The sequence below is a fragment of the Porites lutea genome, chromosome 12, assembly GCF_958299795.1.
Source record: "Porites lutea chromosome 12, jaPorLute2.1, whole genome shotgun sequence".
NCBI classification, from domain to species: domain Eukaryota; kingdom Metazoa; phylum Cnidaria; class Anthozoa; order Scleractinia; family Poritidae; genus Porites; species Porites lutea.
In genome coordinates, this window is record NC_133212.1 from 12,256,346 (window position 1) to 12,284,199 (window position 27,854).

Below are 27,854 nucleotides of genomic sequence, written 5' to 3' on the forward strand. Positions count from 1 at the left end.
GAACTTCTTTTAAGTGTATTTGAGAACAATGTGTCCTCTGCGCCATCACGAGTCCCAAACACGAAAATGTTCTGCGTTCAAAGCCAGACGGACAAGAGTTCTGTACCTTATTTCGTTCAGGTGCACTGTTGTATCACGTGCCACACTTCATGTAGCCACGTTAAGGTCACTTGTACCTGCAAAATGTACAAGCCTAACAGCATCTGCTCTCATGCGGTAGTCGTTGCAGAGAAAAGCGGAGACCTGGATTCGTTCTTGAAGTGGAGAGCAAGTCAGGCTAAGTCGTACAACTTCACGTCCCTTGCAACAGTTGATATTAACACCAAGTCTTCTGGGAAAAAGGGCAACCGTCAACGACGAGACAGATCAGTAAAGAAGAATCACTATGGTGATGCTTGTGGTAATCTTGGGGTAGAAAACAACGCCAGACTGCCGTCATGTGTTCCTCGATCATTTGTGCCTGGACCCAGTCACATCAGAACAAGCGGCGCAGCAAATAATGTTCCCATTGCCAGCTTTCCCACAGCAGGTACTTGTGCATTTCAGAGGCTTGACCGAGATGATTACCTTCCGTCCACTCTCTCCAAGAGTGTTTACAATGAGAATCAGCCCCAATACCCACATCCTGGCACTTTGATGACGCAAACAGTTTTACCCCAAGGTACGGCTGGAACAATGAACACGTATACACCAAACATGGCTATTTTTGCTGACAACACGTGTACTTTTCAGCAACAGACGATGGAAGCTCGCACACAAGGATACATTTACCAAGGAATGTCTTTTAACAGGTACTTTAGCATATAATTCACCCTGAAATTGAACACATTGTTAAGAAATTTTGAAGACACAATAATCTATACCTCTCTTGGGTGATTACTTTTTCAAAGTTCCCAAACTTCTCAAAAGTTTTTTGGGTTTTTAAAAGCAGATGAAAAAAGGTGACGACTTCAAAGTTACCCTGGCATTCTTATAAGAAAAAAAATATATTGAAAAAAGTTTAAGTAACGTAAAAATCTTTGCCTTAATTTCAGGTGAAATAAAAATAAATAAACAAATGATCACTGACGTGTACTTAAGTCACCTTGTCAACATTCCTTCATTAACAGGTCCCAGGCACAGGCTGGTGGAAAACCATGGTTCAACAACAATCCCTTTCCCGAAATGAAAATGAACAGAAGGATCAGCAGGTGTACTGGATGTCGTGGTACATTACCGAAAAATCCAGACAACAGTCCTTGCCTCCCCCCTTTTGATCTTGTAGTACAGCATTTAGAGAAAGACGAGTACCCTTTCAAGGATCCACTTACCGGGGCAGTACAGAAGAGGATATCCCCAGAAAAGCCCAAATACTACCACCCCAGTCCGAGCTGCATCCTACAGAGGCACCCTTACTTCAATACAAGTATGCTACGCTTACAGGAAGGCTTGAACATTGATTCAGTACATGAAGAGTACTTAGCTACTGTATTCAGTATTAATATGTAGTTTATACTCTTTAATTACATTTTAGGCAGAAAATTGGACATCAGCAAACACTTTGCTTAATGTTTAAGTGTGGGAATGAAAAACAAAGGAAACCTAAAACATGTGGTTGTATTCAGAAATCTATAGTTGTGACTTAATGAAATTACGTAGCTTTCGGTAAACACACCTTTTATCCAGAATAGTAACGTAGTTGGGGGAGGGGAGTATTCATCACCCAAGACCTGCCAAGTCTTGTTTTCAAGAAACAGTTCCGTCTTCGTCTAGACTCTACTGTGCAAAATACAGCATTAACTTGTATTTGCACGATTTTGGGAGCTAAATGAGCCTGAATTGTAGTTATTCACATTGTTGAGAAACACTTGATGTTCAGACTGAAATAAGTAGTTGTGTAGCACCTAAGATAAGACTTGTGGGCTTGTGGTTGAATGATAATTATTGTATTTGCTCCTTTTTTATCGAAAAGAATTCCTTATCATACTTTTTGTTCTACTGTGAAACAGATCTGAAGGATTCAGCATGGATTTTGCATGGTAATTCACTATTTGCATTTACTCAACCTCCAGCCCGATACGGTATGAAAAAGCTGGTCTGCATTTGAAGTCAGTACCCATCTGAGGCAAAACTCTATGCAAGTCCGAAATGTAAAAAAAGGCTACTCGTGGCCCAATCTGGAATCCGGGAATTTAAACACACGTTCTAGTTAACGTGCGGTTATTAGATTTACATGTGTTAAATGCACTTGTGTTTCATCCAGATAACCCAAAGAGTAAAAAATAATTGTGGTTGGGTTGCTTTATTAAATGCGGCCTCTTTGCTTTTCAGTGAAATCGACAGATTGGGTGCCGAGTGCATCGCCGGTGTTAGACGTTGGGTTGCATTAAATATTAATCGTTCATTGAAACGTCAGATCTGGCCTTATGTTGTCGTTTTTTTTACGTTTTCAAGGAATACAAAATTGGTTGAAGTTATATATCAAGAGAATAAAAGTATGTTAAATATTTGATAAGAAGTTTACATATCGAAATCCTCTTCGCTTCACAATCTGCGAAAGTTATTTGTATAGCGCTCAGCATTTTAATATTTAAACTTCAAATATTATAAAATATCATGTCAAACGTTTTTGGGCCACGTTGGATATGTCATAGCACGTATAGCTGGTGTTTCTGTTGGGCACGCAAGCAAGCGGTAAAACGGAGAAAAAACCGTTGTAAAACCGTTGGCAAGAGGGGGAATAGTGGCGCTTTTGCTGCTCACTCTTGAGCCCCACATAACCGCCAGCTACGCAGGACATGGCAGTTTTCTTGCATTTCTGCTACCTCCTATTGCCTGTAGCCTACATTAATGCAAAGCAACCCAGTTTTCCCTGTTTACCTTGATCAATTATATTATTATCATTGATCGTGGCTTATTGTTCTGTTGTTTGTTACATTACATTTTTATCTTCATCAAATCGGTTGGCAGAAAAGCAATTTTGAAGGGGCGATGCTGACATTAAAGTACTCCATGTTTTAATCATAACGCGAGTTATAATACGATGTAACTGAAACTAAAATCTTAGGTTGACAAGAGAATCCAACGAGAACTACAAAACTGTCTCTAGTCTTGACATTATTGCGCATGAAAATAGGTGATTTGTCACTTCAGAATGCTCTTTCAAGGTTGCTTTTATTACGAGAGTGCTAAAACTACGAATTTCTGTAGTTGTTCACGTTTACAATAAAGTGTGATAACTTGCAGTAGAGTGTTTCATAAGTAATAGTTCGAATGAGGAAAGATAACGCATATGGTTATACATCATAGTAACTGATTGATTTGTTTGCGTAGCAGGCGAGCTTGCACATGATCTGACGGCAATCTGTATTGGACAACAAGCAAGTTACGTCCGGCAGAAGTTTAAATCATTAATTCTCGAGTACTCTACACTAGTTTAGACAACCAAGTAGACCATGTGAAATCGTCTACGTATGAAGCAAATAAGAAAACTTACCTATACTGGTCAGAGTCCCATATTTTCCTGTCGATCGCCGCCATCTTAGTTTTGTACAGCGAACGAAACGAGTACCCGTCCCTAGGGGACTCCTTAGCGGCATTTAGAACTCCCCCCAGATTTCGCTCGCCATGAGAAACCAAGATGGCCGCAATCACCATAAAAATCGGGGACTGTGAACAGCATAGTATCTACCACCAATATAAATCTTACCCTTTAAATCCAAAGCCAGTAGCCCCTAAGTTCTTGTTAAATAGATAACCGTCATGATTCACTCTTGATTCAAGGCAAACCATTACAGGAGGAGGCTGTGTGAGGAAAGCTTAAAAATTCCCCTCTTCGCAACCCAATCTACTATATTTTAAAGAGGCGAGCCGTCAATCATGACTGTCATTTGCATGGAACTGCCCTCACTCGCCCAGCAAATCAATTCCGACCAAGAGAGGATAAAGCTTCATCCTCTCGTGATTCCGACAAAATATTGTTTTCTTATACTCGGAGAAGATACTAGATTCATTTTCTTTATTTATTTTTCGCTTTTATTTTATGTATTTATGTCTATTTTGGTTATATATAAAGTATATTTATTGTCTTATTTACTCCTTGCTATTATTTTTTTAAAATTTTACAAATTTTTTCATGTTCCGGGATGTTCCGGAATGTTCCATGTTCCGGGTTTTATCGACGGCCCTCTTACCAGGAAAGAGAACTCGGAGTCTTTCACTAATGGATTTGTAGGAAAACCCTCGTTCAACAAGCTCTCGTCTAAACGCCTCGGCCACTAAGCCCGCTAAACTCATTTTGAAGGTGACTTTTTGCAAATACTTCTGCTTATCGGTTCCAGTTTCTCACGCTTTCGCCTTACTCACAAGCTATTTCCAGGCCGGCTCGTTCTAATTCTATGGAATCGAGGCAACATAAATACCGTGTAGTAAATACGTTGAATTCCAAATACGGTGCGTAAATAATCAGTGATTATGGAATCGAGGCGACATAATTCCAGAATGCACATACCGTGAAAAAAAGGAACATAGAATCGAGACAACATAATTCCAGAATGGGGAATGCAGAATTTCATACACCGTAAATGAAAGCAGGAATATGGAATCGAGGCAACATAATTCCAAAATGCAGAATGCAAATGTTGTAAATAAAACTAGAATCATGAAATCGAGGCAGCATAATTCCATAATTCAGAATGCACATACCGTAAAAAGAAAAAGGAACATAGAATTGACGCAACATAATTCCAGAATGGGGAATGCAGAATTCAAGTACCGTTAATGAAACAAGGAACATGGAATCGAGGCAACATAATTCCAAAATGCGGAATGCCAAACGTCGTAAATAAAACTAGAATCATGAAATCGAGGCAACATAATTCCTGAAAGCATAGAATCAAGGCACCATAACTCTAATAAATATGCTAAATACCATAAATAAATTTAAAAAAAAAACAAAACAAATGGAAGAAAAGCATACAAGGAATGGCCATTTGTGACATTAGGGACTTTAAGATCCGAGACGCGACGTCTGTAAGACGCGACCGGAAGTAAATTTTCAAAGAGGAGACATGTTGCGCATGCTCACGCCGTCGTCCTGGTGTCACCAAGTCGCGTCGAGAACGTGGATTTTGCGAGTTTGACGTTCTGTACAAAACGTGAGTATATTTGTTCCTGTGCTTAAATTAAATGATGATATATTCCTCTAAACATGTAAAATCAGCACTCTACAATCATTGGACGTAATTTCTGGCGACATTTTAGATCGCAGAGATGAAAGGATTTTGATTATTTTCAAATTTCTTTCAGGTGTACGAAGCTTATAAAATGGCAGCGCCTTCGAATTCGATTTCGAGCAAGGCTTGCAAGTAAGTCACGAGCTAAAACTGCAAATAGTGAACGCAGGAGTCTTCTGGGTTCTCTTCTCTTCTCTTGTACCGTTGCAGTTCTCGATTTATTGCGTTCATCTGCCGCTAAAAGCCAATTTTAATCTGTATTATTTAATTTAATTTTATTAAACTGCGTGTGTTTTTATGCTTCCCTTTAGTTCAGTAATGTTTTGGACACATGATCATGAAGCCATTCTATGCAGAGAAGTCGTCAATGTAAATCCCTACACAACTAAGAAAGGGTCAACACAAAGAAGCAGTATGTGGGAAAAAATAGCGGACACCTTGAACAAATGCACTGTGCCGAAATTCAGGGTTGATAAGCGATCAGTCCGAGACCACGTGGGAATCCTTGTTTACAAGCATAAGAAGAAACTTCTAGCGGAGGAAAAAGCAACTGGTATAACTCCCGATGAGCCAACGGAACTAGAAAATCTATTGGATATAATCATCGCGTTGGAGGAAAGTGGCGAAGCGGAATTACAGGAAACACAGGGAAAACAGCTGGCAAAAAACTTCAATAAGATCGGGCTAAAGCGGAAGATGTTAGACTTAAAGCGATGGAAAAGCTGTCAGAGACGAATAAAAGAGGTTCATTAGCGGATGAAAGCGATGACAAACCGAAGCGTCAACGAAGAAGTGGAGGTGATGCTATCGAACAAAGCACAAACAAAGCATTTGTTGGACTTTCTTAAATGATGCCATTGCTATTTCTGCGAAAGAATTGCCGAAGAATACGTGAAGAATCACACTGATAAAGAGCGGTTTGCAGCCGCGTCGTCTTGCATCGCGACGGAGATCTTAACTTTACTTTTCGCGCGCAAACGACGGCGTTCTAGTTCCAGTCCTTAATCAGCCACAGCGTTCTAGAAGTCGTCGCGTCCCAGATCTTAAAGTCCCTATTTATTGAAAACGCCGCTGAGTAACTGACTTGACATCCTTTCGAACTTGAATGCTGTTCAACAACTCAACCGTTACGCAACTGAGGTGCATCTGAAAAGACGAGACCTCTTGGGAGCTCGCCTCTTGCTGTTTTTGTTCCCTCGCATCTTCGGAGACCCAGGGGCGGTCAGTCGGGCCGGGTTAAAAGGCGCGACAAAAGTTTTCAAGCACAGGCGGAAAAGCCCCTGGGTACCGCCTCTCACCGGACCATTTCCAAACGGTCAAGAGAATGCTGGCTCCTGATTGGGCACAAAAAATGCTTTGTATTATTGTGCCCCATCGGCGAACAGTTTCTCCTGAGTTCTTTTCGTGAGTTCGTACACGACGGCTATTATCTCGCCACAGTCAGAAACGAAAGACTACCGATGAGTCGAAAAACGTTTCGGATGCTATCAGCAGGAGCAATTTAATTTGCACTGAGAAAATTCTGTTTCTGACGGATCACAATGTATCGTAAATAATAGGAAGTTTAAGATGAAGCGGCGACGAGAAAGTAAAAAAGGAAATAGCTTGACAAGGCACAACAACAACTTTGCACGTGCATCACGCTTTTTTGTATATTTCTTTGCCGTCACTGCACGCCTACCACGTGAAAATGCCTAATTTCCCGTTTTGTGAAGGACGGAAACAAACAATGACAAGTTAAATTTTCTTTCTCTTTATGAACTTGCATATGGTTGACAGGAATTCGGCTCCAGAAGAGTTCCTTGCATTTGAAAAAGTAAGAGAGTTAGAATAATGACGATAGAGACTGAAAAAATCTGAGTTCACTCTTCATGCGACGTTTTAGTGGTTGTCCTGTCGTGGCATATTTAACTCCTTAATATTTACGAAGGCGTGATCGATTCAAGCGTGAATACCTGTTGTAAACTTAGTTTTCGTGTAGACAGTGGTTTTCTTAACACTAGGCTGTTAAGACTTAAGAGCTGCTAAGTTTTACTTAACGAAAAATGCGTTTGTGAAGCCCTAAGCAAAATCTCAAGTAACTTTACATCTCATTAACGTCGGAAAGTTGAAACGATTCAAGAAAGTTTCAAGTGACTTGAAAACCATCCTTAAAACCGACTTAGCGAACTTGCGGTTTCCAAGCTTTCAGAAAGGCGAAGCATGTCAATCAATCTTAATTACGTTGCGTGGGAAAACCTGAAGTAAAAAAGATAGGCTGTGTGTGAAGCTTTCTTTTACTTCAAGAATTTAAAATTTACTTGTCTCGAAATATTTCTTAGCTTATTTAGGCTCTAGTGTAAAGACTACCAGTATTTTGAAATGTAGCGTTTATACCAAACTGAAAGATTCCTGACTGCGTGCATTTCTTTGGTGCATGAGCCAGACAAGCCGTGATCGAGTCAATAGCCGTCGTGTACGAACCCACGAAAAGAACTCAGGACATGCTGTTCGCGATTGGGCACAATAATACAAAGCATTTTTTGTGCCCAATCATGAGCCAGCATTCGCTTGACCGTTTGGAAATGGTCCGGTGAGAGTCAGTACCCAGGGGCTCTTCAGCCCATGCTTGAAAACTTTCGTCGCGCCTTTTAACCCCGCCCGACTGACTGCCCCTGGGTCTCCGAGGATGGTTCTCTCGAAGAACTAACACTTTGGTCATTTCACGTTGCAGTTGATGGAGAACAGCAAAGAAACTTACGGAAATACGTAAACCCGACTAAATCTATTTTTTGTGCTTGTTACTTTTGTTCCTTTATTAAGCTTCCGTCGAAGCCTTCGTAGTTTCGCAAGGTCCCTAATAACAGGACTGCAGTCACGCCAAAGTATTCCCATGCAACGATGGACAGATCACCGTGGTTAGTCACCTTTTGCCACGCTTCAGGGGCATAAAGACTACAACTTTGGTGTTGGTGTTGGAAAGGGTGTAATGGCGGCTGAGATCTCATCTCTTGCCACCCATCTTGTCTATTTTGTTGTAAAGTGGGAGAACTTGAGCAATATTATCACGAAAGTTCGTGAGAGCAAAAAGGTCAACAACTAACTACAGACAGGCGGGTTACCCAAGGGTTACCTAACCTAGCTGAGGTCCCCCACCTCCATCTAAGGGGGCCCTTAATCTCTATAGACAAGAACTGCATTGAAACAGGTTAGGTCAGGATGTGCTTCTGGTTACCAGTTATGTAGAAACTTGTTTAGGCTCGCGGGGTAGTAACGTAAGGGCCTGATTACATGAAGCAAAAGTCATCTTCGTGACTGGACGACAACCGCGCCATCCCGGTATTGTGATACCATCCCAGCTAACCGGGATGAAAATTGTCCATGTAATCATACTCGCCAGGCCATCCCGGCAAACCTACAAGCAAAGGGGTAGTGGGCAACACAAAACTTTACATGTGCACGTAAACATAGCAGCTCTGGGCTGTCCCACCCCATGTAATATCGGGGTAAAAGTCACCTCAGCAACCCGTCAAACCGGGCCAGCCTAGATTAGGTAATCAGCCCCTATTACATTGCGATTGCTTACCTTTATTGCTAGCCATCCTAGAATAGCATGGGTCATAGCGATTTATATAAAAGTCAGCATTAACGGAAGAGCCTCTCAACTGAGTTGATGACAGCTAATCCAAATAACATACCTAGGGGTAAACTTATTAATAGATTACTACTATGTAGAGGTCTATGGAATGGACATTCTAAAAGGAGATATAAAAGAAATTTGAGTACCCTGACAGGACAAGACGAGTGGATCTATGTACTGAGTATGCACCTAAAATTTATTACAATATGCATAACCTAAAAACAATACTTGCACATTGTGAAAGAACTTTAAAAATTCATACAACAACATAACTCATCTGCCGGTGATTCAAACTAACCAGTTTTAGAGTAAATTAATTTGTCTTCAGGTGTGTTCCTTGTTTATGTTCATGCATTTGCTGATTACTTTGTGGTTAAATTTTCTTTATGGTATCCAAATAAATATTAATCACTTGTGCTGTGTAAAGAGAATAGAGTCTGGACCAGGCGTTTTTCGAACTGCAGCTAAGTAAGAATATTCATGTGAATTAGATATATTAAAGCCGGACACCCCGCTTGACACCAATGATGTACTGCCCAAGCTACTTGTATGAAAAGTTGATGATTCTGAAGTTGCAATAGGTTTTAAAGGTGGAGGTTTACTTAGCATGCTGCTGATTAACTTTGGTTTTCCACTAGGAAGCATTTTTAGCTTTTTAGAAGGAGGTTCACTACCGGAGTCTGGACCTGACACTATAACGGATGTTGGTACACACGATTGCTGCTGCTGCATGAGTCTGTTAGGAGATTTATCACTGGCATCTCCTCTTGTCAGGGTAATAGACAGAGAGTTGGAATTTGAAACATTTATAGTGAGACCAGTGCTTTGTGCTGAGGTAGGTGCTGCCACTGTATGTACAGCATACGGCTGTGTTGCTACTGGCTGATGGCTTTGGCTCTGAGTAGAAACAGGACTCGCTCCATTTCCTGGTCGTGCTTTTGATGAGAAGTTGTGTGGACTGGAGGCACGACTAGATGCTGCACTTTCGTTTTCATCCAGAAACCTGTCCATGTAATCCCTAATGCAAACGCAAAAATGAGGTTAAATCAATATAAAAATATATAAATAAAAAGATAAAAACAGGTACGACTGAGGCAACTATTGCATCAATTTATCTTCAAGAAACGGAGATTTCTTTTTTTCCGGTTTGGCCTACTGATCACACGTATCCGGTAAAAACAGTCACTGAAAACGCATCTTTTCAAAAACGCTCTGCGGAGTAAAGGTTTCCGAATACGATGATGTCATTCGTCACACAGCGCACGCCCTGTACGATACGCAATCGTATCTCCACCGTCTCAGCGTTTTCGTGTGGTCAGGTGAAAACGATTCGAATACGCTACGTGTGAACACCTTTTTTTTCAAAACGGAGGAAAAAATCTCAGTTTTCAAAAATAATTGGATACGTGTGGACGAGGCCAAACACAGCCGAGGACCTGTTTACAAGGAGGAAGGGTAACCCTAGTGTTAGGTTAACCCTAACTGTGAAATTTGCTTGTAAACCAGAGCTAGCTTTAACCCGCTTGCTAGGGTAACCTTAGCACGAAGGTAGCCCTCTCTTACGTTTCTAAAACAACAAAGTATAATCAAATTACAATCCTTCCAATACATACATTTACATAAAAATACATTTATTTATTTTTTTATCTTCCTATTTATTTGACAAAGAATGTTGTCGTCCCCACCGGCGGGAAGAGCTCATCTGTGCTAGCCCAGCATTAATAATAATAAAATAATAATAGGCTTTATTTAAAGAGGGTAAAACACTTAACAGTAGTCCTAAGATACTGATGACTCTGTGGCCCTTAAAACAATTACAAATATAGACTCTACAACTAAAAACTATAAAATATACTATTTTCAAAGATAATTTAGGATAAAATATAATAAATGATTCCTAAAAAGACATTATGACTAAGATAGATAAAAAACAACATAAAACGTATATACAATTATAGTCTAAGGAGAGCATCGCAGCCTTTTGTTCAGCTAGAAAGGATTTAAAAACGTTATGCTTAAAACTTGCTTGCGAGCCATTATTTCTTATATTGGCATTCATGCAATTGCAGTCCTTTATTGTCCTAATAGTGAAAGCACGACCTCTTTCTGTTTTTCGTTTATACTTGGGGCACACCAGATTTATGTTTGAATGTCTAGTGGCTCGATTATGAATTTCTGAATTTCTGACTAACAGACAATTTAAATAACTAGGCGTAATATAATAGTGGACCCACGTATACACTAGTGCGCATCTCTTTATTAGAGATTGTTTAGTAAAAGGGAGCCAGTTTAGATTATTGAATAATATGACTGATGGTGTAAGTCTTTCAGCATCGAGTATAATGCGTGCCGCTCTTTTTTGAAGTTTTAAAATACTTTGAAGATGTTCGGCATTGCAGCTGTCCTATATCATGATCCCATAGAGGGTGGGCTTTATAACACCACTGTAATAGGTTTCCCTTTGACGTTGCTTAAGAAACGGGCTAATATGCTTCAAGAGTTCTATGCCTTTGGAGCATTAAAAAGAACAAGTAATAATAGTCCTTAATTGTTTAAAACCTACCAGTGATATTTTCTATTATTTTTAAGACTTCCCAGTAAAATAAATAGTATTCTTCATAGCTAAGGGTTCCGGCCGCCCCTTTCTGAACTTTCTCGATCCGCCCCGCTTATGTAGTCTGGAGAATTTGATTGATGATATTAGGGTCTAAACACTTAGCTGCCCCTATGCGTACAATTTCTTTTCACTGACAAAAAAAATAAAATGTTATGACATGCAACGACTAGGGACTATTAAACTGTCCTTATTTACCAACTGAGTTTTTACTTCGCGAAGCGAGGTTTATAATTTTGCCGCGCGCCCAGTGCACAGTTCAGGCGTGGAGCATAGCGGCTTGCAAATTTGGATGGTATTTCATTACTACCCTCCGCACAGCGCACTAAACGCCGAATAAATAACGCGACAACAGAATGGAGTGTGACTCGTGCTGGATGTCTAATGGATAGTAAGGACCAGCGCTTTATTAACAAAATATCTATACGTAGTGTCAACATAGTCGGGATAACAATGCACAAAAAGTACATAACAATTACTATTCAACAATAATTAACAAATAATCTTTAAAAAATGTCAAAATTATGAATTCATATAAACTCTAAGATCTACCTGGACACGCAGACATGAAGCAAACATGAAAAATGAAATATGAAATAGTCCCAAAGAAAAAAACAGTGAAAAGACAAGACAAAGAATTAAGGCTAAGAGAAAAACCTAGAAAAAACTGAATAGCAATGATACACTGCCCGGTACGGAAACCCGGAATAAAAAAACCCGGGAACGTACTTCTCAATCGAAAGCAGCATATTGATATCCGAGGTTAGAGCTAAACTAAGTTTAGTAATATTAAGTTCGGTAACAAACTAGCGGCTGTCAATAAAGACGAGATAGCAAAAAAAAAAAGATAAAACATCGATATTTCTACAAATATTCATAACATGTCAACAAACATAATTATGTACCCTTACTGTAGAAATCTACAAAAGAAAAGATTCTCACCGTCGTGAGAACAATGCTACGAACCGTAACGAAAAGGCTTTTCAACTCACGATGCAACGTTGAAAAGCATTTTTCCGCAACGCAATGTCGTCATCAAACGAAAAACTTGGTCGGCGTTGTCTGGACTGGCCGTTTTGGAGATCGAGAAATGCTTTTGGCGATTACTTTCCACGGCAGAAGTATTTTACAGAGAACAATAAAGCAATTTGGTCCAGCAGCCTCGAATGAATAAGAGCGGAAATCGAGACAAAAGGACATCTGTCAGTGCGTCTCACTTCGTAGACAATTATACACCTTAAGGTGTTTCGATACAGTTTTTCGGAGACCACACCAAGGATTTTTCAATCCCCTTAAAAGTTTTTTATCGCTATCCGATCGCTGTGAAATTTTCACCAGTGATTGACTATCAATTAAAGTTTGTCAAAATGCAGTTTTCAGTTACATCGATATCACTATGACAGCAATAGCAAAAAACTTTGAACTATGAAAAGCCAGCACAGGGAACTTAAAGTGTGGCATTAAGCAAATAACCTCTGTGAGAAGTAAAAAAAATCTGTATGCTTGAATTCAAATAACACGTAAATGTATTCTTGAAGAAATTCATCAGGCTAGTGAAGTTATTAAGTCGATTTAAATGTTCTTAGAACATAGCCAGTCTTAACGTCTTAATGATGCTGACAGTTTCGATGACTGTCAGCTATCTTTATCAAAACTTGAAAAACATTAAGTAGGCTGAATATGATCGTCCGGGTCAACGTAGTCTTGAATAGGACTGTTGTTGTTGACAGTGACTGACCTTTCGACAACCTGTGGAGTAGTCATCTTCAGAGTGAAAGTGAGTTTTATCACGTCAGTTGATGGTATTAAACTCTGGTTATTAATCTGATTGGTCAATTAAATCGCGATGTTATAGGTCGTCTGTCAGTAAAGCCGTGATGTTATTGGCTATGAAGACTTGTAATTTCATTGGTTCGTTTCGATGAGTCTATTGCATAGTTAACCAGTCGTTTATTTTTAGTCAAATTGACCAGTTGTCCAGTCGTTCTCTCGGAGTTAGTTTTGCTCGATTCCGTCAATAAGTCGTTTGTACTGTGCCGGTAACTGTTCACAACGATTCAGTGGAGTTTGTTTGAAGTTAGTAAACCAGCTTTCTAAAGTGAGTCGTTGATAGTAGTCTGTAGAATACGTAATACGATTTGATGTTTTGCCTGTAAATGGTGCTCAGCAATGTGATTGTTGACGTCACCATTTCTCGTCGTTCGTTTGTGTTCGGTTAAGTCGTGTGCTTAGGTTTCTACCGGTTTCACCAATAAGTAGCCTGGCAGTCGCAGTATTTGATCTTGTATACTGCTCCCTGTCTGTCCTCCGGTTTGTCTTTGTCCTTGACATTAGTAAGTAGTCGTCGTAATTATCGGTTTATGTGCAACAGGTATATTGTAAGGTTGTATAGTACAAGTGCGATAGTTTCAGAGGTGCCTCTAACGTAAGGTATAGTTCCTGTCGTAACAGGGCCAGAGTTGACGTTAGTCTGAGTTTTGGAATCAGCGTTACTGTGAGTCGTCCGTGTTGTAGTTGTTTTACTAATAACGTTGTTTAGGTAGTCAGTCTCGTCTTGCAGGCTGCCAGGCGAATCGCAAACTGGTTGCGCTCGTCTCGTCAAAGTCCGTATAGTTGTCCCCTTTATGAGAGGTCGAGTTGCACGATGACTGGTCTAGTAATCGGTCGGTAGGTGTCGGTTTTCTGTAAATTGTCGTTCGTAGTCTTGTTGTCGCGAGTGACCAAGCAGTAATGAAAAGGTCTTACAGCATTTTTCTCGATCTTCTTGGTAAACTGTGTGTCCGTGTTCTGTCTGTTAAGGGGTTCGTGAAAATTGTCGATTTCGTCTTTGTGTACAGTGGTGAATGTGTCACTACCACTACCTACAGACGACATCGCGTCGAATGGCCTGCGAGCAGAGGTTTCTCTCTTGCATGCAAAGCTTTTAGCGTTTTATACGAAGTCGCTCGCGTCGCTTGTCAGTTGCGTATTTGGTTTGTTAACTAAGCAACAGACAAGCGACGCGAACGACTTCGCAAACCCAAAAAGCCATGCAAGAGAGAACTGCTCACAGAATACCTCCGTAAAGTTGTGGTTTACGTGTTCTCGGAGCACAAGGCTTAGTTTTACGCAACAGGCATTCTTTGCATACATACACTGAACTTTGGGTTTTTTCATGTTTTCGGTAGGAGCCTGATTATAATGCTGTGTCTTTTGAACGTCGGTTTATAAGTCAATCGCTTTGTAAATGTGATCGTAATTTATCACAAGAGAGTATAAGAAAAGCTCGATATTTTGAATGCTTCTTTTTCTTTTTACAACAGATCACAGGCATATTTTTTGCTCTTGGAGCCGAGGGATAAACAAAAAGTCTCAGCTGAAGTCTCGCAAAGACATTTGTATTGCTGCTCCAAATTTATCCGTGTTTTAAAAATGTTTTTCCGAATTGTAGGAGCGTGACATTGAAAGAGCGCGATACTGTCAACGGCACCTCGAATCTGTCAACATGAAGACATTTGACCAGTCAGAGCATGATTCCAGAATCTGGTAACAAGGAACGGCGGCGTCAAAGGCATGTTTCCAGGCTCCGCCGCCCTTTCCCCCTCCTCAGGCCACCGCTAGGCTCGCTTCGCTCGCCGATATTTTTCCTATTTGGCCCCGTTTTTTGCCTTTTTCTTCCACTGCGGAACCTGGTCCCAGGCTAGGTTACTATACCTCTTTGGTTACGCTACGTTGACGACACATTCACCGCAGTACACAAAGACGAACTCAACGATTTCATGAACACCTTAATAGCAAATGCCTTCCCTACCTGTAAAAAGGCTGACTTTTCGCGTCCGGTCGCTGGCTCATAAGCACAAAAATATTTCACGTGCTATATGCGTTAAAAAAATAATCTTGAGACTGCGATCAGTAGCGGCGGACCTCAAGAAAACACGCAACCTCAATGGGTCGAAACTGGAGCCCGCGTTAAAGTCATGTGATACTGGTCAGCGGATACCCTGTTTTGATAGCTGTCTTTGATGATAATATGAATGAGCAATACCAGCCCACACTAGCTTACTATCAGCATTTCTCGAATGGACAGAACCAAATGTTTTAGCCATGGGGCTATGCTGCTCCCCCCGACGGGCTGACTCCTGACTTCTCCTTCAGCGTCTTTCGGTCGGCGTTCGGTCGTACTTGACGTCATAACCGAAATTTCAGTCTCAGATGGATAGATTACCAAATGTTGTTTGCAATGGGGTTCCGCTATGAAGTAAATGTAGGGTTTTAACTATATAAAGGTCAATTTTTGTGAGCTTCGAGATGAATCGCTTGAACAAAAAACAATTTGAGCTCGTGTCATCTGCACTTTCACCGTGACTCAAATTACGGTAAAAAAAAGTTATCTACCATTTAATCTATTTTAATTTTTTAAGCACTCGATGAAACAACCGGTTAAACTTTACGAGGTCGCAAATTGGAAACGAACTAATTCCTTTTTTAATAGGTTAAAGAACGACACCAAACTAAAAAGAAAGAATCTTGAAACGTCTAAATATTCCTATCTTGAAGCACAATGCTCTTCTCGAAAGGGAGCCTTGGGGACAAGGTCTAGTTTAACAGCACCTAATCTAAGTTTGGCATGTACTTACGTGATTCCGGGATGGAAAGCGTATTTTTTCTTTGTTAAACGAGTCTGGCAAGCAAATGCATCATGCCTTTCTGTTTTCTTCCATAAATAATAGAATTGTACGATTTCTCCCACAGTCCTTGATATAACCTGATTTGATATTAAAACAATTCTTAAGATTACTGACAAAAGTAGCGTTCAGGGTACCATCCAAGAAAAAAAATCATCATTTTCGGGAAATATTTTTTTGATGATAAGCTAAAGATCATCGAAAAATTTCTTTTACAAAAAAAGAAAAAAAGGCGATCATTATTACATCCAAACACGGCACAAGGATCTTTTTTCCCATCACAATCTTATTCTAATTAATGTAATTTTACAAAAAAATAACAATACTAAAAACTAAAAAACTAACGTAGTAAATAAAAGAAAAAGTCGATTAACTGTAGTTCTTAGTAATCTCTATTTCACATGCTTTTATTTAATGTAATAAGTGTTTTTAGTATATACTAAAACAGTGGATAGTGTTTTTCGCGCGCTCTGATTGGCAACTAAAAGTCGGGATATCCAGTGCTATTCACCGTTTCACCTTCAGCTGCTCCTCCGAGCGACGCCAAACTCCCGTTACGAACAAAATGAGCTAAAATGGCTTTCCGGTTTGCTGCCGTAACAAACAAATAAATGTCACAAATAATCAAACAAGCTGTTCCCGAAATACACGAAGAAGTTGACGAAATTCGGTTTGGAAGTTTTACAGGTAACGCTTAGTCTGTTTGACTTGAATTTATCGATTAAAGAAGCGAAAAAGGCTTGCGTTACTCTATTTAGCTGACATGTTCATAAATAAGTTTAAAACTAAATTTAATATTTTTTTACGGGGTGGTTTCAAATAGAAAGATAATTCACAACCCCTTTTGAAGAAATCTCCCACAAGAGATAAAAGCCTTCAAAAGTTTTATTTGTCGGCAAGAAAACGCGACGGCCGTTCGGTCATTTGCGCGCAAAAATTGTAATCGTTGGCAGCAGTAAAAATTATCAATTTTGTGCTCAATTATCTCACTGTTGTAGTATATACTTAAACAATAATTCATCACAGTGTCGGTGGCTAGTGGTGGCTATTTACCACTAGCCACCTCCACTTCAGTGAAAAATTGTTATCTAAGGTGAAATGATTCTCAATGAAAAATAACCAACTATCACAATGACTAGAAAATGGACATTCACCTTGTTTTTCTGTATTTGTCTGAAATCCTTTCCATAAACTCTTAGGCCTGAAAATGAAAGGAAAAAGGAAAAGAAAACAAAAACAACAAAACGCATTTGAATATATTTATATAGATACTTGCGCCTTATAAGTTTTTTTGAATTAATAATTAATTAACGCTATGGGGACGTACCCTTGAACACACAACAAAGTCAGCTCTCATCGATAAAGATATAGAGGATATTACATGGCCACGCTACACTCGAAGATAAATTTCGTTTCTCCAAGCGGCCATCTAATGTTCTATTTATTATATAAACACCGATGAATGCGAAACCATTTCACTTAAATAGTTTTTTTGCGGCGAAAGGCGCGATTTATTATGTTGCGATAGCAACGGTGATCTTTTCACATGTTATTTTCAAGTGTGAAGATATCCTGTTTTCGCGCGAAAGCTCACCTGGTATTTTATTGGTGTTTATATAATAATCACTTATCTTTGCCTTACCTAAAGTTTCTTAAAAAGAAATAAACTAGCAGTAGCCGTTGGCTAGGAAGTGCGAGCGAAAATGTGGGTTTACCTTGGCGATGTGATTGACGAGAACCGCTTTTATAATTTTGTAGGTGAATCAGAGAAAGTCTTTTTAGTTCTAGTGTCAACAAAGGATCACTGGGGATCCTGAACATGGAAAGTGAATTGAACAACACTGTAAACAACGGTGAGGGTAAAGGACGGAAGGACTTTGCGGAATGGCATAATTAAGCGGAATGTACAATACAACGTATGGAAAATGGCGCAAAGAAATAAATTAAAAAGAAAAGCACGGGCGCGTCTCTGCCGCGCCTTTTTTGCCCCCAATTTGAAGGTCGGAACGCTTTGCCGGTCCCTTTATTACTGCTTGCTCAACTCAACTAAGAACGCTTGTTGAACGTGAAGTCGGGCTAGCTACAATTCTAGGGATTTTTAATACGGGTAACGAATCAGACCATATCAGCCTGTGTACAGACACCCCCCTCCCGTGTCTCTCCCCGATTTTTTCAGAGAGGAGGAGGGCGTCTGTACACAGGCTAGACCATATTTGACACTGAATAAACGCCCCAAGTCAAACATTAATCTGTAATCTGTCTCTTTTCGGCATTCCGCGTCTCTTCACACCTAGCTTGTTTGAGTGAATATGTGCGCGCGTTTGATGGTGAAAAATGCCAAAAGTAGGAAAGAAAGAAAGAGAAAACAAACACACACTCAATTGACAGGATTCGAATTCGCGCTTCTCCGACTGAACTAATTCTGCCGCGGTTACGAAAAGGGTCCTACGAAATGTGTTAGTCTTCCTTCGCAGGAACGTTTGGCGAAGTAATATTTATCCCACCATAACAATATTGTGTAAGTATAACCCTTGAAATAGGTTTTGTATGGAAGGAAACGGTTGTTTTTGTCACCATCATCATCTTTTTTTTCACACTATTCGGATAGAGTAAAAAAAAGATAATACAAGAAACTATGGAGAACAAAATGGTAGAGATTAAAAAACAAAAACGTACAATTTTTAAATCAGCGTGCAACAGCAAAAGTAGTAAAGCTTCGGGCTGGCTGATGCTTATTTGCAAATAAGGAAAGGAACGAAGGAAAAAATGATTGAGGTTAAACCAATTCACAAAACAAGAAATGTTATGAAAACGAAATGGAAATATTACGGTATACGTTACAACTTTCAGATAAGCAAGAAAAAGATAATATATATGACTATAATAATGAAACTAAAATAACAAAGAACGTTGTAGTTGGAAATTTCGGCAATTTTGGAAGGTCACGCTCCCTTCTGCTTTAATTCTTTTTGGCAAAAGATAGTTTACACGGTTAACTTCTCAGGTTTTTGTTTGTCCTTTATTTGTGATTTGAAAGGGTGTGAGAAGTGTCTCTTTTTCAGACGGGTTGCATGATCGTGACACAGTATCCAGAGATAAAATATATCTTGAATTTTTAAGTTTCCGGCACGCGGAGCTAACAGCTTGCGGTAGAGCGCTGGACTGCAGAGCGGGAGGTCGCGGGTTCGATTCACGGGACCGGACCAACACTCAGGGTCTTAAAATAACTGTGAATTGAAGGTACTGCAAATGGCTAGACCTTCGCGTGGCTCGGATGACCACGTAAAATGGCGGTCCCGTGGAGACGTGAATATTGTGTCCCTAACGTACTCGCCGCAACAAGGAATCAAAGGGTGCCTAAGGCTAACTTGTGACTGTACTTAAGAAATGAACGCTGATAATGAACCTGCAATTAGTTTACCGGTATATTCTAAGTCTGTCAAAAAATAAAAATATGTTTTACGAAAAAAAAAAAAAAAAAAAATGGGGACTAATTGACCTATTTACCGATACGGCGGCCATATTGAATTAATTATTGGTGCACCAAAACGGTCCACAAATATGGCGTCTCCATACAAAGCTCTACAAAGGTGCGAGAAACATTTCGACAAATAACTCAGAAACTGTGGGCCACAAGACCTGAGACTTTTTATAAATTAGTCTGTTATAACATTTCGTTTTCTTGGCTTCTTTCAGTGGACGGTTTGAAGATGCTTGTTAAATTAATCATCTTTAACACTTTTGCCCACGAAATTCTGCCGGTCGACGCTGTTTGAAGCCGGTAGAGCTTTATTTATGAAGAATTGAAAGATATATTCGAGAAAAATAAGCATGTTTTTACAGTTAAAGCCGCACCTTAACTCATTTCGTCGCATTTAAAGAACATATGGCCAACAAGAGTCTCGCCAAACCGTCGCGAAGTCATTTGCAGCTTGCGATACTCGGCGTTTACACGAGGAGAATCAATTACGATTCAGCAACAGTAAACATTTCCGTTTTCATTGAACAAAAAACGTTCATTTCAGAATGATATTTCACTAAAAACCATGAGGTTAGGAGTCTTGTCGTGAAAAAAGTTAAAAAATCGTGAGACTCACGGCACAATCGTGAGCTTGGACCAGCTTTGGAGTCGAAGACTTTTCGTCATGTTTATCGCCTGGACGAGTCAAAAAGGTTCAGAACCTTCTGTCTCAAAGTTAGCCATAGTAATTTGAAACATTCAAAGTCCACAAGAATCGTCCTGTGACTCCTGTGAAATTTCCAAAATCAGTACATCGCGGACCAGGAACGATTTACGACAGTTGTCGTTTTGATATCGGGCGCTTTCGTCGGGAGCCCACTGATTTACGAGAGGTGTCTACATCTGAGTGACACATTTGCATATCGCAGTGCCAATTCGCAATAACAGTTATTACTTGAGGGTTAAGAAACAACATGATCAGAGTCCTGCCCCAACCTGCAAACTCTATTGCGAATCATTTTTCCAAAATGGCGGCAGTTGGCATAGAACTGACAGAATGGGCTGTTTTCGACGTTTTTAAAGACGAAATAATCAATAATCAATAATTATGCTTTGTCAATGAAACGATTTACAAAGGCGATAAGTCAGGAAGGTGTGTTAATGTAGGTGAAAGTTGCTGATAATTGTGCCGAAGACGTGCGAGTTGTGCGGTACGATATTTTACCAAACCTGTGGAAGTCGCTGTGGCTGTGTGAAAGAAGAAGTGAAGATTTCCGCTTTAGTTGTCGCCTGCTATTCAAGTAAAAAACCTCAGCTTGAAAAATTCCTACTCTATTAGAAGCTACCGATAGCTAGGCTTTTGAAATTGATCGCGGTAACGTTGACGCGATAGTTTTTATCGATTTCAAAAAGGCCTTTGATACAGCAGACCCCTCCATCTTATTACTCAAATTAAAGGCCTATGAAATTATGGGAAATACTTTCAATTTGTTTCAGTCATACTTAGAAAAAATGACGCGAAAATGCTCTATCTATGGCTCACTTTCAAAGACTTACTCTCTCAAATTGCTTATTTCACTCTGGAATCAAAGTATGCTGATGATACGCACCTTACCTACGCTGGCAACGATATGGACGCCACTCAGTCTTGTCTAAATGCAGATTTGCAAAATATCAGCAAATGGCTTATTGCAAACAACCTTTTCCAAAACATGACCGAGTTCTTGCCGATTGGTTCCAGAAAGAAGCTTAACACCGTAACTGCATCTCCCACTCTACCTGTAAATGGCTCAGCCATAAATCAGGCTACAAAGAATAAATCTCTAGGGATACTTATTGTTACAAATCTTACATGAGCCCGCCATATTGATAAGTTTCCTAAAAAAAAGTGCCCTGGCTATTAAGGCCGGACTATTTGTCCCCAGCAACATTACATCCTATTGACAAAGGCTTCATTTAACCGCATTTCGATTATTGGAATGATGTCTGTGGAACCTGTGGCAAAAAACTATCGGATAAACGTCAAAAACTACAAAATCGTGCACCTCAGGTTCTGACCTTCTCGAATGATTCCGGCACATCACAACGGATGGATACAGCTGTAGCCTAAACTGGAAAAATCTTAGTACCCAGCATGACATGGTTTTTAAATCCCTTAATGGTTTTGCTACCGAGTATTTAAGTTCCAAATTAACTAGTCGATCTGACACAACTCCTTACACTTTTCGAGATTCTAAGAACAGTGGTTCTGTTCTCTGGAATAGTCTTCCTCAAAACGTGAGGCAATCAGAATCTCTGAATATATTCACGAAACGTTTAAACGATTACCACATGAACAACTAGAATCACGAGAGTCATGAAAAACAGGGTTTTAACGGAGCTCGCGCGCGAAGCGCGCCAGCGGACCACCCTGGTTAACAAAAAGGAAGTAATCTTCACATCCGAGAAAATTTGGTAGTCACGTCACCGTACACCGACCGAGCGACCATCCGTCCGCATCACAGGTACACCAATTTAAAATAACTCAATCAACAGGTATGGCAACCCAAATGCAACTCGAGGTTATTTTGGCGGGAAATCGCATAGCCACCGGCGTCTTGTAAAGCAGAGACAACTAAAGAGTCAATAAAGACGAAATCGGAGAGCGTAAATTGTTTCTGTAACCGTGTTGTCTAAACTATTAAGCTTAGATAAAAAATGTCATGTCCACAAATTTGGAATATAGAGCAAGAGAAAGACAGAGTAAAAGAGAAAGTGGGCGGCAGGCCAGCGAAGCTCAACGAGAAAAAGGGCGACAGAGATCTAGTGCGAGAGATTACAAAACAAAGGAGACATTTTTTAGTTGGAAGAACAACATCAAAATTTTGTAGCGGCGGTGACAAAATGAGAAAGGCTAGCGGCCACCAACGCAAGGTGAAAATGAGCGTCAGTGAAAAAAAATGTGAACACGTACGACATTTCCTTCATGAAACGTGTAACTAAGAAGTTTCTGGAAGTTTCCCGTTGCAGTCGTGCAAAACCACGCCAAAGAAATGTACAAAAAAAGTGTGCTGCACGTTCAAAGTTGCTTTTTTGCTAATTAGACCTATTGTTGCTTTTCACCGTTGTCCGGCCTTGCTTGCCTTCGCCGCTTAGCATTACACGATGTTATATTTTGTTTGAACAAACTGAACAAACTATACATATTATCGGGAGCTTCGCTTTTAGCCCTGGCTAAACCTATATATTTGCTTGAAAAAATGTAATTACGATTTAGATGTTGACTTGTAACTAACTTGTAACTAGGTGTAAATAGATCCATACCTGTTTGTACCCGAATGAATTTTACCGTGGATAAATAAAGATTCTTTATTGTATTGTATTGACTTATCTTTTGAGAACTTACCACTCTCAAAGTCCCTGCATTCATCTTCAGACCACAGAGCCATCTCTACAACAAAATCATTCAGTTGGCTGCATTAAGATGGCCCGGCCCTATTTATTTGCGTGTTGGTTATGTTTTTGAATCGTGTTTTTCAAGAAGAACAATTTAACCGATTTCTATGATTTTTGGCCTCCTTAATAAAGAATGGTGGATCTTTAAGAAAATTTTTTTTTTTTCTGGTAGCTACACTGTAATTTTCAGGGAGTTATAATGACTCCTCTAGTGGGGCTAATTTAACTCCTTACAGTGGAGTTATTTTTCGTGGAGTTACTTTAACTCCAAAAAGGAGTTTAAAGAACTCTTTTTCAGGAGTAAAAGTGACCCCAGATATTGAGGAGTTAAAATAACCCCCAAAACGGAGTTATCCTGTACCTAAAATTTTTACTCCACTTTCAGAGTTAAATTAACTCCAAAAAGAGTAAAAACAACCCATGTAAGGAGTACAAATAACCCCATTTCGGAGTAATTTTAACTCCAGAGTCGGAGTAAAAATAACTCTTTTTCAGGAGTAAAAATGACCCCAAATTCGGAGTTAAATTAGGAGTTAAAATAACCCCAAAAAAGGGGTTATCCTGTACCTAAAATTTTTACTCCATTTTTGGAGTTATAATAACTCCCTAAAAATTACGGTGTATAAAAACGTTTGAGATTCGGCATATATTTAAAACCGCATTTTTACGAAAAATGTAAACAATTTCGAAATCCTACGACAGATTTTTCCCTAACTTCAGCAAATACAAATCAGTGCTCTCAATTGCGTAGCGCATTATCTTAAGGTTAAATTTGACCAGCATTGTTGAGCGAGATTGACTTCAAACTTGCAGATATAAAACTAGAGAGCTCTGAGGTGTAAAGATTCAGCACTCTTTATGAAGGATACAAAAAATCATAGAAATCAGTTAAATTAGTCTTGCTGAAAAACGCGATCCAAACACCTAACCAACATGTCAAGATTTCCGTATGAACTTTTTCTCTAACAATTAATGTTTACCTTTCCGTTTAAGACATGTATTATCTAACAGCCTCTCAGGTTTTTCAGGATAGTCACTGCTGCATTTACAGCTGTACTGTTCTTGTAAGCCTGTTACGGCTGAGCTCGCTTGATGTTGCAGGTGATCCAGGTAGAAGCCAAAAAAAGTTTTGTGAGACAATACGAGTGAACCTTCTTTTGCTATGGCTGCTTCAAAACTTAATGACTACCCACTGAGCCAAACTTACATCTATTGCTGATCCCGTACCCAGTAATGAAAACAGAGCGATATACAAAATAATAATAATAAACCTTATTTATATAGCGTCATTTCGAAAAGCTAAGTAGCGATTTACAGAATTCATAAGAAAGAAAAATAATGAATTAAAAACTTACATCGAATGATAATAAAAAGAGTACCCTACGAACTGCATTAAAGTTACGATAAAAATCCTACTTAAAAATTCGAAGCTGCACTGAGAGCTAAATCCCTAAAATTCTAAAAATTAAAACCGGATAACCTCTAGAAGATGAATGGTTAGAAATTCTATGTATTACATTGGCTGAAAAAAACCTCGTCCCCGTAAGCACGTTTGAAAAGGTAAGTCTTAATGTTGGTTTTAAAATCCCATAATGAGGCACTTCCCCGAATATACTCTGGAAGTGAGTTGCGCAAAAGAGAAAGACCTTTGGCCATAGGTAACTAAATTAACTTATGATACTTCAAGAAAAGACAAAGCGAAATAACTGTGGGAATGGATGTTTGGGAAAAAGAAGTAGCGCATTGACTGGCAAGAGAAGGTTAATAATACGTGGCAAATGACAAAAGTTACCTGCTTGTGGATTGGTTTGACTTTTCTTCTTTCCTATAGCATCTTCCACCGTGTAGTTACATTGCAACAACAGGTACAATGCCTAAATCATTCAAACAGGAGATTAGAAAAATCTTCAAAAAAAAGGACACTATTAAAGGGAGTTTAAAATGTTTCTTGTGTTAACTTAGGATGATCAAATGGTCATCGAGAAATGAAGGTTTTGAAGACAAGAAACAAAGGGGAAGACCGACAGTCCTGAAAAAAGCAGCTAAAATAGTTTTAAAGAAGGCTAGGTACAAAGAGGAAACTCGACGAGGTACCTCTTACAGCAGTTTGAAAGCTAAGTCTAGAGCAGGTTCATGAAAAGCGATGGTTTGAGGCCCTGAGATAGCAAAAAAAAACCCACCTCTGCCAGACTGCCAAGCATCGTTCAGGTTGTATTAAATTTGTAAAGAAGTACAAAAGCCTTACTGTGCATGGAAAGGGCCGGGGTGATTATCTTTTTTTGGAAATACTTTTTCCCGGCTTCCTTGTATAAAAACTGATAATGTTTGGGGGTGGAAGTGGCTCGTGAGTACGAGGGGCTCTGCACGCTACATGATTTATCCCACTCCATACATGAACGTCTTAACAGAGCGGATGTCAGTAAATATCGACCAGAGGTCTACAAAAGTGAAAAATCGAAAATTCTCAAAAAAATTCACAAAGTAGCACTAGGTAAGCTATTAACATAAATGTAATTTTTACTTCGATCCGATAATTATTTTCCACGTACGGGGGGGTTATTGGTTTCGCGGCTCTCGGACCGGGTAATCCAGGCCCTAGACCATGTGTCACAAAAAAATCGTTTTAAAATTCAAATCCATTGTAATGCGGACAACAAATAACTTATTCAGAGGAGTACATAATTGCACACATTTTAAATAGTGATTTACTCAGTTTGAACGAAAATGTAATATTTTGGAGATTTTTCATTATTTTCAATATTTCGAACGTTTTCGTTCAATGAAAAAATGGCAAATTTCAAAGCCCCAAATCGTCCACTGGTACCTCGATTTCAGTAACGAGTCTTTTACCACGTTAAAGAGCTTTATCTCTTCTTTCATCTCTTCTTTGCCGTTTGCTATCAAGAAAGGCAGATTTAAGCTGTCAACTCCTGCCAAGTGCACCAGTCACGTGAAGTTGTCAAAGGGAGGGCAAAGCACTAATTTTAAAAAGTCTTAAAATTCAGAACGTTTTACGTCCATGAAATCAGATTTTAGAGTACAAAACAATGTTCTGAATGTCTGTTGTTCGTACCTTAGCATGGTGTTTCCATATATTGGAAATGTCAGGTATCCACACGGGAGAACATACCAAACAACAACGTTTTAAATCCAAGCGCCGAAAGATCGTGAACGGCAAAGATTGCGTTACATTTAACAGAACGACCGCTTACCACTGCTGTCCTCCTTTTTTCGCTGGAAGCTACGAGGAGTTTTCACTCCGTCATGAGTGATTCTTGATTAGCGCTTCCTTGAAAGTACGACTCCGGACAGATGATATCTGAGGACGTTTCGTCAAGACTCCTGTTATTCAGTTTCAGGCTTTAGCAGGTGCGTAGTCACGATTTTTCCGGAGGTACGCCCAAATTTTTCTACATGGTCTTCCCCACCCCCCTACCCCCCACCCCAAATCTCAACATTTTTTTAAGGTGCCTTGATTATTATTAAAGGTGGGGTTAACGGTTGTAAGCAAAAGCATTTCTGCTGTTTATGAAATGACACAACCTCTAAAATTGTTTAATTCTGTCGGCTTGTTATCTCGGTTCATTGACGTCAACCTTTTATCATTAATTCAGCTATTATTCAGCTCCGATTTTAGTTTACAAATGACTCTTTTTACCCCTTTTTGTCACATTATTTTTGACCGACAAAAACACCACACATTGACGTAATTGTGCCCTACTTCGTCTAATCCGAAGACAGGTCGTGGAGAAAACAACGCGTTCACGCTTTACATCATCAAGCTTGCTATATAAATAAATCATCCAAGATTCGGTTCTCCAATTAATGTCGTCGCTTCTCTGGAAACCGAATTTTTTAGTTATGTTTATTTCATTCTATTTTTTCTCCTCAACGTTTTCGGGTACGCACGTGCGAACCGTGCGTACAAGCAGCTACGCCCCTGTTTAGTCTCCTTAGCCCTGAGCGTTCCTCTCTTCCGGTTTTCGCAGGAGTTCAGGATGTGGTCCACCCAGTATTTCACGTCTCTATTAAATGACAAGCAGCACTTCTTGTTTACCGTTTCGTTATCAGACAGCGCTTAGCCTCTTAGCCTTTCATTTAATTTTGATCAAATTTTTATCATTTAGTTACTCAGTATACGTTCGATCCTGTCCTTGTAAACTTATACTTTTATACTTTAAGGGAGCTTTAAATACCTATATTAATTTTTTCTTTGTTAAGTGTTGTCCAACAGACCCAGTTTTTTGGCATTTTTTAAAAATGCAAGAGAAAGAAACGACAAGGTTTATTTTTTTTCCGACTTAAATTAATTCTTTTAATCTAAGAAATGAGCATTATAACAGCATTTCCATGCATAAAACGTTCGGTGGTGTATCCTCTTTGCTTTTTACCCTTTTTGGGCCTTTTTTTTATGAAATTGACCATCACATTTTCCGCCATATTGAGTTTGTGTCGATTTGGTGACCATGTCTTGTTGTTTTCAGGCTCCACGGCAATGATGCTGGTGTTTCAGGCCTCCTGTTCTCAGAGTTCTTGTGACTTTTTTTTTACCCAACCGACCGACCCACCCAAAACCAGGAAACCTATTCGACGCTAAACGAACGAAAAGGGGATGACCTAAGCCTTATGGTTTCTTTTTGGGCTTCCTCACCACATTGCTTCTGCGTATTTCTGTATACTTGTCTTTTGCTTTGTTTTGTTCTTTTTTGTCGGTAAAATAAACTGAAACTGTACAAAGACCCTCAATATTCCCTTTGGAGGCTCTCGAACGCGCATAAGGGCAATTGAGTGGGGTTAGGGCTCGTTACTGCGCTCCGGTTCACTCGTGCGCTGTCAAAGGGTCCCGATA

General features: G+C 39.6%; 2 protein-coding genes and 1 long non-coding RNA gene across 4 annotated transcripts in view; 2 read left to right on the forward strand and 1 right to left on the reverse strand.

The window, feature by feature from the left end:
- Positions 1-696: 696 nt before the first annotated feature.
- LOC140953714 (uncharacterized) lies at positions 697-1,488 on the forward strand. The gene is made up of 2 exons (XM_073403117.1): positions 697-791; positions 1,110-1,488. The coding sequence occupies exons 1-2, from the start codon at positions 697-699 to the stop codon at positions 1,486-1,488; spliced, it is 474 nt and encodes a 157-aa protein (XP_073259218.1).
- Positions 1,489-5,008: 3,520 nt separating this feature from the next.
- Positions 5,009-5,962, forward strand: LOC140922068 (uncharacterized). The gene is made up of 3 exons (XR_012164065.1): positions 5,009-5,135; positions 5,287-5,345; positions 5,525-5,962. It is a non-coding gene; the product is annotated as an uncharacterized lncRNA (long non-coding RNA).
- A 3,045-nt stretch (positions 5,963-9,007) lies between these two features.
- LOC140953992 (mesoderm induction early response protein 1-like) overlaps positions 9,008-27,854 on the reverse strand; it is a 41,459-nt gene continuing 22,612 nt past the window's right edge. Inside the window, exons 9-13 of one of the 2 annotated variants that reach the window (XM_073403378.1) lie at positions 24,798-24,879; positions 22,956-23,000; positions 17,265-17,311; positions 16,063-16,190; positions 9,008-9,850 (exon numbers count right to left, since the gene is read on the reverse strand). In XM_073403378.1, the coding sequence (XP_073259479.1) occupies positions 9,241-9,850; positions 16,063-16,190; positions 17,265-17,311; positions 22,956-23,000; positions 24,798-24,879 (912 nt within the window). In that variant the 3' untranslated portion in view covers positions 9,008-9,240. The remainder of the gene's footprint in view (positions 9,851-16,062; positions 16,191-17,264; positions 17,312-22,955; positions 23,001-24,797; positions 24,880-27,854) is intronic. The other variant, XM_073403379.1, reaches the window with a different exon arrangement.

Coding starts and splice junctions, on each gene's coding strand:
- LOC140953714 (XM_073403117.1), top strand. CDS start 697: ATGGCTATTTTTGCTGACAACACGTGTACTTTTCAGCAACAGACGATG. Junction 792..1,109: donor CAAGGAATGTCTTTTAACAG/GTACTTTAGCAT, acceptor CTTCATTAACAG/GTCCCAGGCACAGGCTGGTG.